This window comes from Astatotilapia calliptera, chromosome 7, assembly GCF_900246225.1.
Source record: "Astatotilapia calliptera chromosome 7, fAstCal1.2, whole genome shotgun sequence".
Lineage (NCBI taxonomy): Eukaryota > Metazoa > Chordata > Actinopteri > Cichliformes > Cichlidae > Astatotilapia > Astatotilapia calliptera.
The window spans coordinates 17581514-17597939 of record NC_039308.1 but is presented as its reverse complement, the minus strand read 5'-3'; the positions used below and the strand labels follow the sequence as shown (position 1 = coordinate 17597939).

At 39.4% G+C, this 16426-nt stretch overlaps 1 protein-coding gene across 4 annotated transcripts; it reads left to right on the top strand.

Annotated features, from left to right (window-relative positions):
* The first annotated feature begins 6 nt into the window (after positions 1 to 6).
* On the top strand, positions 7 to 15490 carry LOC113025584 (guanine nucleotide-binding protein G(q) subunit alpha-like). Of its 4 annotated transcripts, none has more exons than XM_026173490.1 (8): positions 7 to 268; positions 670 to 823; positions 6042 to 6226; positions 10607 to 10761; positions 11080 to 11208; positions 12894 to 13023; positions 13552 to 13705; positions 14059 to 15490. In XM_026173490.1, exons 2-8 carry the CDS (start codon positions 688 to 690, stop codon positions 14247 to 14249), a joined length of 1080 nt encoding a protein of 359 aa, XP_026029275.1. In that variant the 5' UTR covers positions 7 to 268; positions 670 to 687; the 3' UTR covers positions 14250 to 15490. The 4 variants fall into 4 exon arrangements, with proteins under 4 accessions (XP_026029275.1, XP_026029279.1, XP_026029276.1 ...); XM_026173491.1 differs by lacking the exon at positions 7 to 268 and adding an exon at positions 277 to 452; XM_026173494.1 differs by lacking the exon at positions 670 to 823 and having other exon boundaries at positions 9 to 268.
* The last annotated feature ends 936 nt before the right edge of the window (positions 15491 to 16426 follow it).

The window sequence follows — 16426 nt, the reverse complement described above, 5'->3', positions numbered from 1 at the left end:
TAGTACATGTAATTGGTTTACGGACATGGTGAAGTGTGTCAGCCAGTTGCTCTCTCACATGCATCCGTAGTTCGCTGGTTAACACCGGAAATCTGCTCCTATAATGTAATAGTGAAAGCCCACACGGCTTCCCATCACGGCACAGCCCTCTGTCACATGGCGCGCCGTTGGTTTTCACTGTGGATAGAGTTGGGGGGGAGACGGGATAAAGGAGTCTGCAGGCAGAGGAGGATAACGCGATAGAAGGTTGCAGGATCTTATTTACCGAGTAGGTCTTCTTAACCACTTTTTTAAAATTGATATCATCTTTGTGTCATTTTGTTGCGCCTTGAAGTCAAAACTCCGCCATATTCAGTCCACCACGCCCGGAGCGTCAGCTATCACAGTCGCCGTTACAGTCTGCTCAACTTATTGCACAAAGTTAATTTCCCCTTTTACTGGAGAGGAAGAAGGTAACAGCCTCGAGAACAGCTGCTTTACTTCCTTAAATTTGCTAAAGCTTCTGTTTCCAGCTCCGGGAGGGGGGAGGCGTAGTTGCTGGAGCTTGTAGTAAAGAGTTACCGTGGGCTTTAATCATTGTGTGTTGTGACTCGAGGATACACCGAGGAAGGGAAGGGGGGAGTGTTCGCTGTATGAACAAACAGTATGTATGTGTGTTTACCTTGGAAGGTGAAGTTGTAACCAGGAATGATTTTGAGCTCCGTGGGGGCATGCTGCCTCAGCCCGGAGGCCAAAGAGGCTCGGAGGATCAACGATGAGATTGAGAGGCAGCTCCGCCGGGACAAGAGGGAATCCCGACGGGAATATAAACTCCTTTTGCTGGGTAAGAGACGGATCAAACGGTCTCTGTGACACCTCTATCAGAGGTCAGAGGTGGAACAAGTTTTCAGGACTTCCACTTAAGAAGCTGCATCCCGAAAAACGTTAGGTGGCCTCCTCAAGAGGGTCTTTGCATCTCGTCTGTTATATCAAATTAATTATTAAATTTGATACATCAAATGTCTTAACGATTTAAGAAAAAAATCTTGCATAAATATAACAGCCTTATGTTGAATATTTGTATTTACGGTTTTGACATATGAGGCAGCAAGTGCAGCTCTTAAATTCATGCAGAAAGAAAGCTGTGTCACAGAAGACTACTTGAATAAATACAGCCTACTTAGCATCTGTCTGCTCTTTGAATCAGACCCCTCAAAACATAGATGTAAACATGATTCAGTGCACTTGAGTGTGTTATGATGCCTTTGTAGCTGAGAGGAAGCAGATTATAAACAGTGGAGTAAGAGGTGAATCCTGAATGTGGACATTAAAACCTGAAAAATATAAGATATATATATATATATATATATATATAAATACATTGTAAACAGAAAAATCCCCAAAGTAAAATAAAAAACATGGAGGTGACGTGAATAATTCTATATACCACACAATTTACATGTTCAAAAGGGAGTAGGATGAAGTTTACATGCACGTCATTTACTACTGAACACTGTTCCTGTCATAGGGCGTGTGCATAGTTTGCTGTGTGAGGTGAGTTAAAGTGTAAAGACAATGCAAAATGCAGTTACAGTACGGGCAACCATGCAAAACGTACTCACAGTGGGAGTTTTAACTACTTTTAGCTACTACTGTATCTCAAATGGGGGAAAAAAGGGATTAACTACACAGATTTGTAGGATTGAAATATTATGTGTACCAAATGAAGTGTATATACTTCATTTGTTGATAAGACATCAACATATGGCCTGACTGTAGTAGTTTAACATGGACCAAAGTCTATGTACATTAGTGGTTTGCGGTGACATTGATCAGTGGTTGCTGTATGCGTCTCATGAGACGTATTTTAAAAAAAGAACTGGTACTACAACAAAACTCATCACAGTTTAATCTTAAGGAGAGCAGCGAAAAAAGAGAAAACAGTTGACTGTTAACAGAGCCAACTGCCTCCAGTTCTTCAGAACTGCCCATCGACAGATCTGTGCAGTGTATCTGATAACAGCATTTTTCTTCTACACAACAGTAAGCAGTCCTCTGGTATACATTGCTGGTTCAGACAGGCATGACATGACACGAAGCTCAAATACTCACTCGTCAGCTTTTTTCCTTTTACGAAATAATATGCGACTAGCCTTGGGTCAACTAGTTTTGTAGCATTTTTGTGGTTAGCCACGAGCATGTTAGACTGTAGCTTCCTGACCCTAGTTTGCATTTATAATCTCTGCATGATTTGGAGACTTTATGAGGTATAAAGATGTGACAAATCTACATGTATTAGTAACATAATTGCTAACAGTTATACCTGGACGTGTGATGAGTCCTCCCTCATCTATCTCACTTTAGTTGATGGTATACATTTTGTTTCAACTTCCTTTAGAATTGGCCCCATAAAATCCAGTATGGCATGGGCTCCACACACCGCTGTCATTTAATCTGTACAGAAAATAAATATTAGTTGCAGTCCTCATCTGTATACTACAGGGCACCGGGTGCTTCATTAGTTCCTCCTTGCTCCTTTCTACTTTCAGAGCTGCTTTAATTCGTAGTGTCACAGATTCATTGAGGTGCTGGAAAAACGTAACATTTAACAGCAGAGATTTTGGTCCGTATTGACGTGTCAGCATCGCACAGCTGCTGAAGATTTGTTGGCTGCACGTCCTAAATGCAAATCCTCTGTTTCACCATATCCCAAAGGGCCATGCTGGATTGACATCTGGTGACTGTGACGCGTCATGTTCAGGAAACCAGAGCTTTGTGACACAGTGTTACTGTGCTGGAAGCAAGCATCATGAAAGGATGGACATGGTCAGCAACAATATGGCTTCATGTTGTGTCCATCAAATTCTGACCCTACCATCCGAATGTTGCAGCAGGAATTGAGACTCGTAAAGCTAGAAAACATTTTTCTGATTTTCTGTCTAATTTTGGTAAGTTCGTGGATGTGATATCCTCGGTTGCCGGTTCTTAGCTGACCGGAGCGGTTCTGGGTGTGGTCTTTGTAACAGCTCGAAGCAGTGTGGCCATTTTTCTCTGGCCTCTGACATCATCAATACCTTTTTTTTTCCAGAGGACTGCCGCAGACTGGATATTTTCTCTTGTTTGGGAAAATATCCTCTGTAAACCCTTGAGATGGCAGTGTGGGAAAATCCCAGCAGATCAACAGTTTCTCAAATACTTAGCCCATTTGTCACCAACAACCACGCTACATTCAAAGTCACTTCAATCACCCTTCTTCCCCAGTCGGCTGCTCAGTTTAAACTTCACCATTTTGTCTTGACTATGTTCTAAATGCTGTTCTTGCAACGTGATTGGCGGATCAGATGTTTGCATAAATAAGTAGTTGAACAGGTGTACTTAATAAGGTGCCACATTTAATTTGACTATTTGGCAAAGGATGTGTCATCAGTGATTAAGTTGAAGGTCTAAAGCAGTCAAGCATGGGTAGTCATGTTGAACGTGTCACCAGCCTTTTAGCTTCAGTAGACAGCACTCTGTATTTTAGCCCACGACCAGTTTCAGTCTGAGATTGGAACAGTGCACATCGCTTTAAGTACTCTCTAATAACATTTTAAAAGAAATACTGTTGCTTTCATTTGTGCACAGGGTTGTCTCACCGGTGTCATTTCTGCATTGTCAGCTACACGGGGAAATGCCGCAACTTCTAATAAATCTACCAGCCACCCATGAGATGACAAAACGTAACATTTGATGCAAGTTATGTCCAAGTTTACATAAGAGGACATCAGGATAATATATTATGATCATAACTACATTCGGGGCGACCGTGGTTCAGGGGGTTGGGAAGCTCATCTTGTAACCGGAAGGTTGCCGGGTCGATCCCCAGCTCTGTCTGTTCCTGGTCGTTGTGTCCTTGGGCAAGACACTTCACCTACCGCCTACTGGTGATGGCCAGAGGGGCCGAGTGGCGCGATATGGCAACCTCGCTTCTGTCAGTCTGCACCAAGGGCAGCTGTGGCTACAACTGTAGCTTCCCTCCACCAGTGTGTGAATGAATAGTGGAATTGTAAAGTGCTTTGAGGGTCTCGAAAAGCGCTATATAAATACAATCCATTATTATTATTATTATTATTATTATTATTATTATTATTATTATTATTATTATTATTATTATTATTATTAAATAAATAAATGAAGCAATAAAATCAATCGCTCTGTATACCATCTGTTTAGTGATAACCTGACATAGTTTATTCCTCGAGCTATAAAACCCCATCCAGTGTTGCTAAACAGGAGAGTCTGCATCCGTGCTGCTGGTGAGACCTCAGGCATAGTTGCTCCTTAAGCTAAATGCTAACATCAGCATGTTTTGATGCTCACAGCTATAAAGTTTGCAGTCCATTTGGTGATGTAATGATTATTATGCTGACTGCGTTAACATGCTAACATTTACTACCTTAAACTAAACTCAGAATACTGGGGAATGAACACCTGTTGTTAGGACCTTAAAGAAAACACTGAAAGTGTTGAAATTTTCATCTGGTATCAAAAAGTCAAGAGCTTATCAGTGTGACGCATAGTGATCCAAAAAGGAATTTCAATGTCAACAGACAGAAAGAGTGGGAGTTTTACAGTTAAAACTAGCTGATCGCTTACACACTGCACGAATATATATAGAATATGTGAACGTTTTACAGAAACAATATAATTGAAATGGATGGATGTGTCAACAGGGTCAGCAGGAAAACGTAAAACAAGTTCTGACGTACCTGTATTAGTTAAATATTTCTGTCATTATTTTTTTGCGACAGATGTTATTTTATATATATATATATATATATATATATATGTGTGTGTGTGTGTGTGTTTTATAGCCTTAAATCAATCAAAAATTTATACCTTGTTATTTTTTTATTAAGCCAAAGGTCAGTGCTTAAATTATAATTACAAGTGATGTACTCATTAATGACTGAATATTTTTTTAAATTATTTCCTTTCAGAGTTATTTTATTTTTGTGATTTCTAATTCGTTTTTTTATTTCAATTCATTTTGACTTTTTGTTTTTAATCCAGTTTAGTTTCACTTACTTTCTACTGTTTTAAACGGTTTAGTTTCAGTTTAGTTTTTGTTAGTTTCAGTGTCAGATTTAGGCTTTTTAATTATTATTGTATGGAAGGCATATGTCGGAGGCACGATTTAGGAAAATTTATACCGGTGTTACAATAAAAACACAGAATATTTTGAAAGCAGTTGACTCACAATCCTGTGGAGTCTCAATAAGCATGTCCATCAATGCCTCATCAGCCAAGCTGAAATAACACCTTTTTAACAAACTAACAGATACTATAGTTTTTACAAAATCTTATTTTATATAGTTTACATTTTTGCACAAGTCTAGTTTTAATTTTCACTTTTTTTTAGGTAACTAAAATGTTTTCTTCAAATCTGCTTTAGTTTTCAGTTTTAGTTAACTATAATCACCTTGATCCTATAATATACTGAAAAAATGAATTCTGTATAATGAATAGTTATAGTTGAGGCACTTTTAGTTTAGTTGGACTTTAATTAAAAGAATTTTCCTTATATATGTTTAAAGAAGTTTTTATTTAAGTAAATAATCTAGATGCTTCTTCTACCACTATAAAAAAACAAGTTCTCAGACTTTAAGTTTTTTCTACCTGCTGTTGTGGTAAATAACATAATTGTGTCTCTTTGTGCTTAAATTGTAAGAAATAAAAAAAGTAAAAGTAAAATTACAGGAAGGGCTCAGGTAGCTTATTGATCGTCCTGTAATTATAAAAAAAATCATTTTGTAAAAACAACCAAGACAAAACAAAACAAAACAAAACATGTCTGTAATAGGTTTTTTCTGTAATAAATATTTCATATATATATATTTTTAAAATCTGATTTTCCATGTGTTCTTATTGGATCAAGAATCACTTGAGGGGATGAAAATGACCTTTGGATTTACACAGTATCTGGATGTGATAAGGTATAGAGGGGAGGACAGGTGCATTGTATTGTTGGTATTTTGATGGGAATAAAGAATAAAACTACATTTATGCCTCCTGTTGGATAGGAACTGGTGAAAGTGGCAAGAGCACGTTCATTAAACAAATGAGGATCATCCATGGCCGTGGATACTCTGATGAAGACAAGAGAGGCTTCAAACAGCTGGTGTACCAGAACATCTTCACAGCCATGCAGGCCATGATCCAGGCCATGAACGCACTGCAGATCCCCTACAAGTATGAGCACAACAAGGTAGGCCTGTGTCCTTTCTTCGCTGCTTTGCTCAGACAAATTGAGAAAGCGGTTTTTATCAGACACAGTCCCACGGAAGCATGCGGAAGGTTTACTGACAGAGCCTGCAGTGTGTATTACTGTGTATTTAGGGTGAAGCACTTCTGGTAATTTGCAACAGTGTTTAGTTTTGCAATCCTGCTGCCAGAGAGTTTTGTCTACTTACGGAGTGAGCTGTCGTTTTGAAGTATACAGAGTGTCACACTGCAAGCATGTAAAAACTGGTAGTCCTGAGCCAAAAACAAGTAAGAGATCAGGAATTCCCCATTATTCATACAGGAATCTGTTCCTGTCTTACAAACACCAGGGGCCCGTTCTTCGTACCTCGCTAAGTAAGTTTGATTGTTGACGATTTCGCGTGATCTTGGATCGTTCGGTTCCCCGAAGCTCATCCGGCGAAGGTGGATTTGGGAAGTCTGTCGCAGTCATATCCTGTCCGTTTACGCGAGCCACCCATTGCGGAAGGTGCAAGATTGATAAGGAGTTTTCAGAATTCAGCGTATATTGCGGGATAGACAGGATCCTTTAGCTCAGCGCGACAGTGTGCTCATTGAGAGATATCGATTTTCCCGTGAGGGTATTATTTACTTAACCAACTTGTTGACGAGGGGGTGCAGGACCACCACCTGTCTTTTGTTGCTCTGCCCTTTTCTTGGTTGCTGTTATAAACAAACAGATTATTTCAGGGTCTCTTTTCAAGAGACGAAAAGCAATATAAGTGATAAATATTACCATTCTGTAGAATATTCTTATATTTCACTTTTACTTGTTCCCATGTTCTAGTGGGTCCTGTTGTGGCTCTAATGTGTAAGGGGATATAATATAACATAATATAATATAATGTAATATAATATTGGATAATATAGTGTGATATAATAAATTTACCCTACCGCCTACTGGTGTTGGCCAGAGGGGCCGATGGCGCGATATGGCAGCCTGGCTTCTGTCAGTCTGCCCCAGGGCAGCTGTGGCTACAAGTGTAGCTGCCTCCACCAGTGTGTGAATGTGAGAGTGACTGAATAGTGGCATTGTAAAGCACTTTGGGTGCCTTGAAAAGCGCTATATCAATCCACTCCATTATTATTGTTATTATTAAATCACTTACGAGTTTAATTTGTCAGCAACTTTCTGCCAGCCCTCTCTCCTTGCTTTTGCAGCATTTGCAGTGTTCCCTTGCGTTCTGATTAAACTCTGAAACTCCTGAAATCCCTCACTCAAGAGTTCTTGCTCTGCTGCCGAAAAATACTGAGCGCACTCCTTCGACATTTTCGCCGACCAATCAGAGGGTTGCCGATCAATGTTTCCACTATCGATGCGTAGCCCCTTTTACGACACCCAGTGATCTCACATTACTTCATCCAGCTGTACTAATCGTCAACAGCAGGTGTGTTCGGGGAACCGGATTAGTGAGCTCACGGTTAGCGCGATGGTTTGGTCTTGGATGTGTCATTTGATCTTGGATGTAGTAAGCGACGTACGAAGAACGGGCCCCAGGTGCGTATTAATCACAAAAACGTGCTAGCTCACACACAGAGACTACATTAGGTAAAGCTCCAGGTTAGGATGCAATCCAGGAGAGCCTATGTCAGTGATCATCTGAGTCAGCATGTGAGTTATATTTTTTCTTTCCTGTAGTGTTGGTGGTGTTCTGTAAAAGCTCACAGGATGGCACTGTTTGTATGCAGTTGGTTTGCATAAATCAGCAGTGAAACACAGAGAGACCGTAGGTCAGTGAGGTCAAGACATCCGTCGCTGTGTCTGAAATAAGTGCGTTTATTCATCAAATCAACTACACTGTTCACAAACTATGCTGATCACAAAAAAGTGCATTAGACTCCTGTCTGGAAACCAAATTTATCGCTCATTATTGAATAAACTATTGACTGTCTGTTTGAATAATTTAGCGAGCGGTGATATCAGGCACTCAGTATATCAGTTCACTAAACCTCTTCCCTGAATGGTGAAATCGTAGCTTAGAATCTATAGTAATGCACAGAAGGCCCATCCAAAGATTTGAGTCCTCGTATAACCTCTCTGAAACAAAAAGAAAACAAAGCAAAAACAAAACCAAAAGAACAATTGAACGAGTTGGATTAAATTTATATGCTCACAAAAAAGCCTGCTGGGGTAACTAGCTTTTTGCTTGCTTTCACCAGAAGGAGAACATCTTAACTTAGTGAAGCTTGCTCCTACTGTTTGCTTCACTAAACACACAGGTTAGACTTTTATTCTGAAAGCATTTTCTCATATAAAGTCAAAAGTGATAGTTTTAGTTAACTTTTTATGTAAGAGGTTTACACAAAAAGTCACACCTCCTTGTGATTACTGTGGTCACTAGCACGGTGTAATGCTTGCTTGTGGCTGTTATGGATGACACTGACCTGTCTGCAAACACTTGCTAATTAAACACTGAACTGTAGCGAAACTTGAAAAAGTGAGACACAAACCACAAAGATGTTTTGCTGGCAACCAGTAAGGTGGACACAAGGCAGTTGCCAACCTCTCTCTAGACTCATGTGACTGCCTTAATAATACTTTCATAACTGCGGCTAGCTAGCTCTATACTGGAATATACTGTAAGAAGAATACTCAGTGGTATTTCTATGATTGTGTTTTTGAGTCTTAAATAAGAAATCTGCCTCTGAGTAGCTCTATAAAAAATGAAGTAGACACTGGAAGTGACGTGATTATTTGAGGCGCGGCACATAAAACAGTGGCAGCTGTTGAGTGATGGAGGCGAGTAAGTTACATTGTATTAGTGGTGTGGAATTAAAAGCTGGAACAATCTTTTAGTAAAATGCTAAGATTTTTTGATTTCTATTAGGTGGTCAGTGACTGCAGGGGGAAGAAAATGTAAAATAGAAAAAGAAAAACAGGACCATCAAAGAATGGGAGTATATTTTGAAGCAGGAGCATTTTAGTTAGCATGAAAAAACAAAAACAAAAAATCAAACAAAGTGGAAAATCCCTTCCAAAGACTTCTGCATTATGAAAAATATATGACTCAACAAACAGATATCTGTTCTTCAGTGTTACCTTCATTGGAGTGTTGCAGTGTAATCAGCCGGTTCGATTCATATATTTCATAACACTGGAATTTCATTAATGATGGGTTTTGATTCTCATGTTTACTATTGCTTCAGATTGCTGAACTGCTGCCCTTCTGTGCTTCCTGTTGAAAAAATCTGATATGGGGGCATGCAAATGCTTTAGCCTTCCCACGGCTAGTACTGCCTCTGCAAGCTGCTTTGCAACCCATATCTACCCCAGCTCCTTTCATGTTGTGTCTGATTTCTTCAGTGTCATTTCCGTTTTCACTGATGGCTGCCGTATAACATACTGGTACCGCTTCTCTCCCACAACAATGCCATGCAAACCAATGCACTAAATTCCTGCAGATGGGGTTAACACGCTTGACTGCTAGGTTGAGAATGACGATTTCTAAACAACAGCTGTTGATAACATACTCAAGAAAAACCACTACACAGATACCTTCAAATCAGATTTATTGTTTTATGTTTGGAAGCTCAGAGATTACTTATTGGTTTTTAAAGACCCCCTGTGACAGTAGTTTAAACAGGGCTTAATTTCATCATGTCTGCTGGAGACTATCAAAAAGTTCTCTTTTACAGTGGGGGAAATAAATATTTGATTGCCTGCTGAATTTGAAAGTTTGCTCACATCACCAGGCGTGTACACACCTCAGGGGGGAGTTTGGCCCGCTCCTCTTTGCCGAAACTCTCGAAATCCGTTAGGTTTCTTATTTTTATTCTTGGCTCTTTGATACTGCCCAAAGTGATAAAATGGAGGGAACTGATTCTCTGGAAAGTTGCGCTTCATACACATAAGGAGTTCAAAAAGGACGATCCGTAGTTGATTGATTGACCGTACGTGGCACACAGCCATTCCTGCTGCGTTGTAGGGGATCAAATACTTATTTCACTCAATGACAAGAAAATCTACTTATAGCTTTTATGTAATGTGGTTTGGTTGATATTCTGCCTCTATTAAAATGAAATTATCATAAAAATATAAACTTTTCATTTCTTTGGAACAATTATTTCCCCCACTGTATTGAAATGATGTGCTTATATGTTGAACAGTTAGTTTCAGTAAATGATTGGTAGTATGAATCAGAATCTTAATTCCATCTTGTTTGGTATTTGTTATCTTGGTAAACCGGATGACATCACTCCTTCCTTCCAGCACTGGGACTGATTCGTCACCTATAATGCTGCGGTGACAGTTGCGCAAGAGATGCTTCCTATAAATAACACAATATTAAAGTAATTATTCTTTCTGAAGTTGTCGCTAATATTAATGTGTTATTGTGATGCTCAGGCCAACGCCACAACTGTCAATAAGGCTGATGTGGAAAAGGTGGTAACATTAACCAACCCATACATTGATGCCTTGAAGAGCTTGTGGAGCGACCCGGGAATTCAGGAATGTTACAATCGGAAGCGGGAATACCAGCTCTCAGACTCAGCCAAATAGTGAGTGTAAACAGAAGAATAACTCCTCACACACTGTCTAATAATTTCCTGTGTTTCATCTGCCAGCCGTCTTTTTAATGCACCAAGGACACAGAGGCTTAGTAGTTTTTCCATTTAAGGTTGTTAAAAAGAAACGCATTTAAATTCTAAATAATTCATTGCAGCTACATGGCTGAAACAGATGCAGCCATGACTTAAATAATTCAAAATAAATGTCTTCCTTCTCTCCCTCTCTGTTCTGCTTCTTCATCAGTCTTTCTGTCAGCAGCTTTCATTTTCATTTCTTAACACTGCATTATCCTCCCCCTGTGCTATTAGCTATCTGGATGACTTGGATCGAATCTCTGATACTGGGTATCTGCCAACTCAGCAAGATGTGCTGAGGGTGAGGGTGCCCACAACCGGTATCATAGAGTACCCTTTTGACCTGGAGGGTGTGGTGTTCAGGTGAGTGGTTTTTTTTTTCTTTCTTTTGTTGGTGTCTCCCACAAATACTATTAAAAATAATGCAACATTCCTTAAAAGCAGATAACATAATTCGAGGTATTACAGGGATCGATACATTTATATCTTATATATATAAAGATCCAGTAACCTGTTTTAAAATCTTCTACCCTTCTACCTCCCGAGTACAATGTCTATTGTGTGTATACATCATTATGGTGCATTCACTGCTAGCGAATGGCCATCCTGTTTTTTTTTCTTTTTACTTGTAACCTCTCTGGTAACCAGATACCTGCAAAAACAATGACATTGTCCCTGATGACACCTAGTGTTATCAGGTAACATAAGCACATAAGCAACTAGGGCTGTGCAATATGACCAAAATCTCATATCCCGATATAAGAATTCTATCTTCCCGATAACGATATAAATCACAAAAATTTAACATTTTCTGTAAATTCTGTGAATCTCGGGCAGCTCGTCTTGCGGGAAGTGTTTCCAGCTGCGCGTCATGTAGCTGGAGTCGAGTGTTTTAACCGATGCATGAAACGATACATTTTTAGACATAAGTTGTAAAGGCCGCCGTTTTCTTTGTGAGTATTTATTACACGGCGTGCTGCGGGGAAAAGCCTGTTCTAACGTTTGAGTCTAAGGTTTATTTTTTAGCACCTGGTGGCTCTTTTTTAATTCTCATCCGTAAATAATCTGCTCTTTCACGTGATTCTGTTTATTTTGAAAAGTCTCAACAGGATCTTGAGCTTTATTGTGAAAGGTTTATGTGGAACATAAACAAGCGGACACGCGATGCTGTTACCGTCGTTGTTGCTAACCACAACGCATAAAAACAGGCGCTTGTCGTCTGTAGTGTGGTTATATTAAATATAAGAGAAAGAGAGAACTTTAAGAAATTAATATAGCCACTACAGTGACCATCAAAACGATGAAAAAATGTTGCCGTAAACAGTTTATTTTGCGAAACAAACGATAGCGTAAAATGAAACAATAGACGTTTTTATATCGTCATCCGATATATATCGTTATATCGAACAGCCCTATAAGCAACACTTTCACCTGTTCGCCCTTGGACTGCAGTTATCATTGCATCCCTAAATATAATTTGTTCATCAAGTCTGCCATCCTGGGCGGCTACGTATAGCAAGAGCAGACAGATCACACAGAGCAGTTCTGCATGAAGAGTGTGTTAAATTGATTTCATAGTTATATAGCAAACAAAATGTTTGTTAATTAGAAAACTAAATATCATTTTAACGCTAAAAATAGTGACGTTTAACTGTGTCGATAATTAGTCAAACTTTGTGAGAAGGCCCGACCAACTTTAAAATGATCTCTCAAAGCCACCTACTGTGTGTTAGGTAACTGGACACTGAGATGTTAATTTTCAGGAAGCCCATTAAAATGTAACGCACATTAGAGTTCACATTAGAATTAGAAAGAAACATCCTGTTTGAACTGACCAATTTTAGACTATGTCGCTGTGACAGCTGGCCACTGATTATATTAGCTGCTGTTTGACTGGTTCCCCCAGTTTGACTGGTTTTACCTCTTTAATATAACAGTTCATGTACTTTACATTGCTGTCTCCGGTCCTGTTATCATTTTTAAGAAACATCATTTGTATCATTTATGTTACCTTAATATTTTTCACCGGTTTAAACCTGTGACTGTAGGATGGTGGATGTGGGTGGTCAGCGTTCAGAGAGGAGGAAATGGATCCACTGTTTTGAAAATGTCACTTCCATCATGTTCCTGGTGGCACTTAGTGAGTACGATCAGGTCCTCGCTGAGTCTTCCAATGAGGTAAAAATCAGACTTAAAAATAGTAATCTAATATATATATATATATATATATATATATACACACACACATGTTTCTTACATGGGAAAAGACAGTAGCTTGCTTTGGGATAAAAAAACACCCAACTCACTGGATAGGACACAAAGGGACTTTGTTTCCTTTGTTTAAGGCCAAACCTGTTAGGTGGAAATGATGACCTAGATTTCTGCAGAGTCCAGCTCCTCTCTCTCTCTCTCTTTGTCTCTCTGTTTCTCTCTCTCTCACTTTCTGGCCACATTGATTAACCTCATCTCAGCCCTCCTTTGTGGCAGTGCTCATAGTTCAACTGCAGGGGGAGCTCTAAAGTCACTTTAGCCCAACAAAGGGCACCTTTTAGTGAGGCCTGTTCACTTGATGAGATTACAGCCAATTGAATTTGCTCACACAGGCAATCACTGGTGAAGTACTGCTGTTCTTCAGCAGGGATTCACGTCTGTTGTGTTTGCTCCCTTTCATTCTTTATTTATTTATATGTTTGTTTTTTTTCACAGAACCGAATGGAAGAAAGCATGGCCTTGTTCAAGACAATCATAAGCTACAAGTGGTTCGAAGAATCCTCGATCATCTTGTTCCTCAACAAGATAGATTTACTCGAGGAAAAAATCATGTATTCGCATTTGGTTGACTACTTCCCTGAGTACGACGGTAAGGGGAACTAGCGCACTCGCTGCAAAGAACATTTGAATAGAACATGATAATATGAGCATCTTGGTCCATTCGTTTTTGCTGATTCACTGTGTCAAATAACAAAGTCTTTCTCTTACAATCACCAACAACACACTCACTCCGTTTTACAGTTCGCTGGCATTAACTACTAAATGCTACTGGTTATACCAGACCAAACACGAGTGTACCAGTTTGTTTTCAGCTGATAAAAATGATATGCTTTGCCTGTGAATTCAGATTTCTATTTCTTCATGGAAATGCATGAATCTAACTTACAATTTTTCACTTTTACACAACTACTAAAATATTCCTGTGCTGTTTTCTTCTTCTAGGTCCTCCACAGGACGTCGACGCGGGAAAAGCATTCATATTAGACATGTTTGTCAGTCTTAACCCAGATGAGAAAAAAATCATCTACTCCCATTTCACGTGCGCCACAGACACAGACAACGTCCGGTTTGTCTTCTGCGTGGTGAAGGACCACATCTTGCAGGGCCACCTGGATGCCTACAACTTGGTCTAAAAGTGTGGCGGTCTTGTTCTTCTTCTTTTTGCTGTAACTCAATCGGCTTTGTACACCTGGCAGCCGGGAGAGCTCCTCTGTGGTTCTGTTTGCTTCACGCTGCTGTTGAACTCTTAAATCCAAAAACAGGAAACGGAGAAGTAACGCGGCTTGTCGTCAAATGGCTCCACTACTTATGTATTTGAAATTTTCTAGTTACACTCTTTAAAGTGGATGTCTTCAGCTATTATGAAGTGTGACGTTGAAAGCGTTGCCTTAGCGAGGAGCCTATTATAGTAAACACTGAATTTTATGGAGTGCTTTGTGTAGCAGTGTAAAATATTTCAGTGTCCTCAAGAGCCTCAGAGGACTTGTAATGTACTGAGTCTCTGCTTCAGGAAATCTGTGGAAGTGAATGCAGACTAACTGCAATGCAGCACCTCACATCACTAATCCAAGTTTGTCATGGTTTGTTTTTCAAGCTAAAAAGTGTTCGAAGCATCTGAATGCTTGGGTTGTGTCTTGACTTAAAGGGAACTAGTCGTAATCAACACTAATGACACACTGACCTTATTTACCACTGTTACTTGCACATTGTATATTTTGTAGCGGTGGTTGTGTCGTACTTGCTCCAGTTTTCAAATTTCAATTCACTCGATGCGCCTCACGTTTGTACGGTGTCCCAGAGAGGTCAAACGCTGCAACTTCAGAACTGCGCTGCGACTTAAAAACACCAACAAACCGAAAAATTCTCCAAATGCACACAAAACACATTGGAAATGAAAAAACAAAGCAAAACACAGAAGCCGAATAAAACACAGTCGAAGTTAAATCAGAGCAACAAAACAGGTGTTTTTGGGGGAGGCGTTTATTCGAAGGACCAGCTGCGAAACATTGTAGGCTTAAAAGGAGCACACGACTCATCCACGTTGTGAGGGAGAAAAACATGCAGTGTTTTCATATGATTCATGTAATACTGCAGATAGATGTTTGCTATTAGCCATTTAGCACTAGATTGTTGCCACTTCAGGTGTTTGGTGACATACCTCACCAATAACACTTTTGGGTTTTGTGTGTTTTTCTACTACTGTTGTGTTTTATTCAAGTTCTGTTGTCCTTTGTGTGCTTTTTCAACATTTTTCTATTTGCTGGTATTTCTTTAGTTTGCAGTTCCTTTGACCTCTCAGGGCCACCGTACATTGTCTGCATTGACCCTTTTAAGCCACTTTTTTTGAGCACGGCATACTTTTTGTTTTTTGTTTTCTAATTCTAAACATTTCAAAGTGATATTCACATTTATTTCTTGTGTCAGTTGTACGCTTGAATAGCACGTTTCTTCAGTTCAAAGACTGTTTGATTGGATTTTTAAGTATATTTCTTGCTTTGCTCAAAAGGCTTTACAACTTCCCCTTTTATTTATCTAAAGGCATAGTGTACATATTTCATGGTTGGGTAATCTCCCACTGTGGTTATTTTTCTGTCTTTTTACTCACATCACGGTCAGTGTTGAAACTGCTAAAGGGAGAACTTTTAAATGTTAAATCATCTCTGACGCTTTAGAGATGGTCTATTCGCAGGCATAAAGAAAAAGCTCATGAGAGTGTATCCGTAGCACTATTGTTCACAGAACCCTCTTCACAGGCTAATGTGTACCATTTTATTTATTGGTATATTTCACTATGACTGTAATATGTGAATGCAGTCTTTTTAAATGCGATTGGATAAATAAACAATCTGTTCATTTTAGGTTTTCAGTCTTTGTCTGTGTTTGCAAATCAGCTCCGGCACACTGATGGTTTGCCATTCAAGTGTTTGTCTTCTTGGCTGCTTGAAGAGCTCATCTGGAGCAGTCTAAGTCCTAAAATCCTCCTCTGTGATACATCCATCTGGCTGGAGCCTACAGCATTAGGTCCATATTTTTAGTCTTGTATGCAGGGATATAGAGTGTGGCAAAGAACCAATATTTTTGGAGGACACTCAAAGTAATGTGGCAGTTGTATGTGACACAAGGATAGATTAAAAGTGAGGTGGCTGCTGGGCACCAAATCCTTAGTGGTCTGTTCTACATGCAGTCAATTCAACCCCACAACGAACATGAATTAAAAACCGTTATCCTACATTTCACCTAAAACATCATCAAGTCAAAATAATGAGCCCAAGGACTGTAGCTAAGGAAAGATTTGAAAGATTTCCCAGTA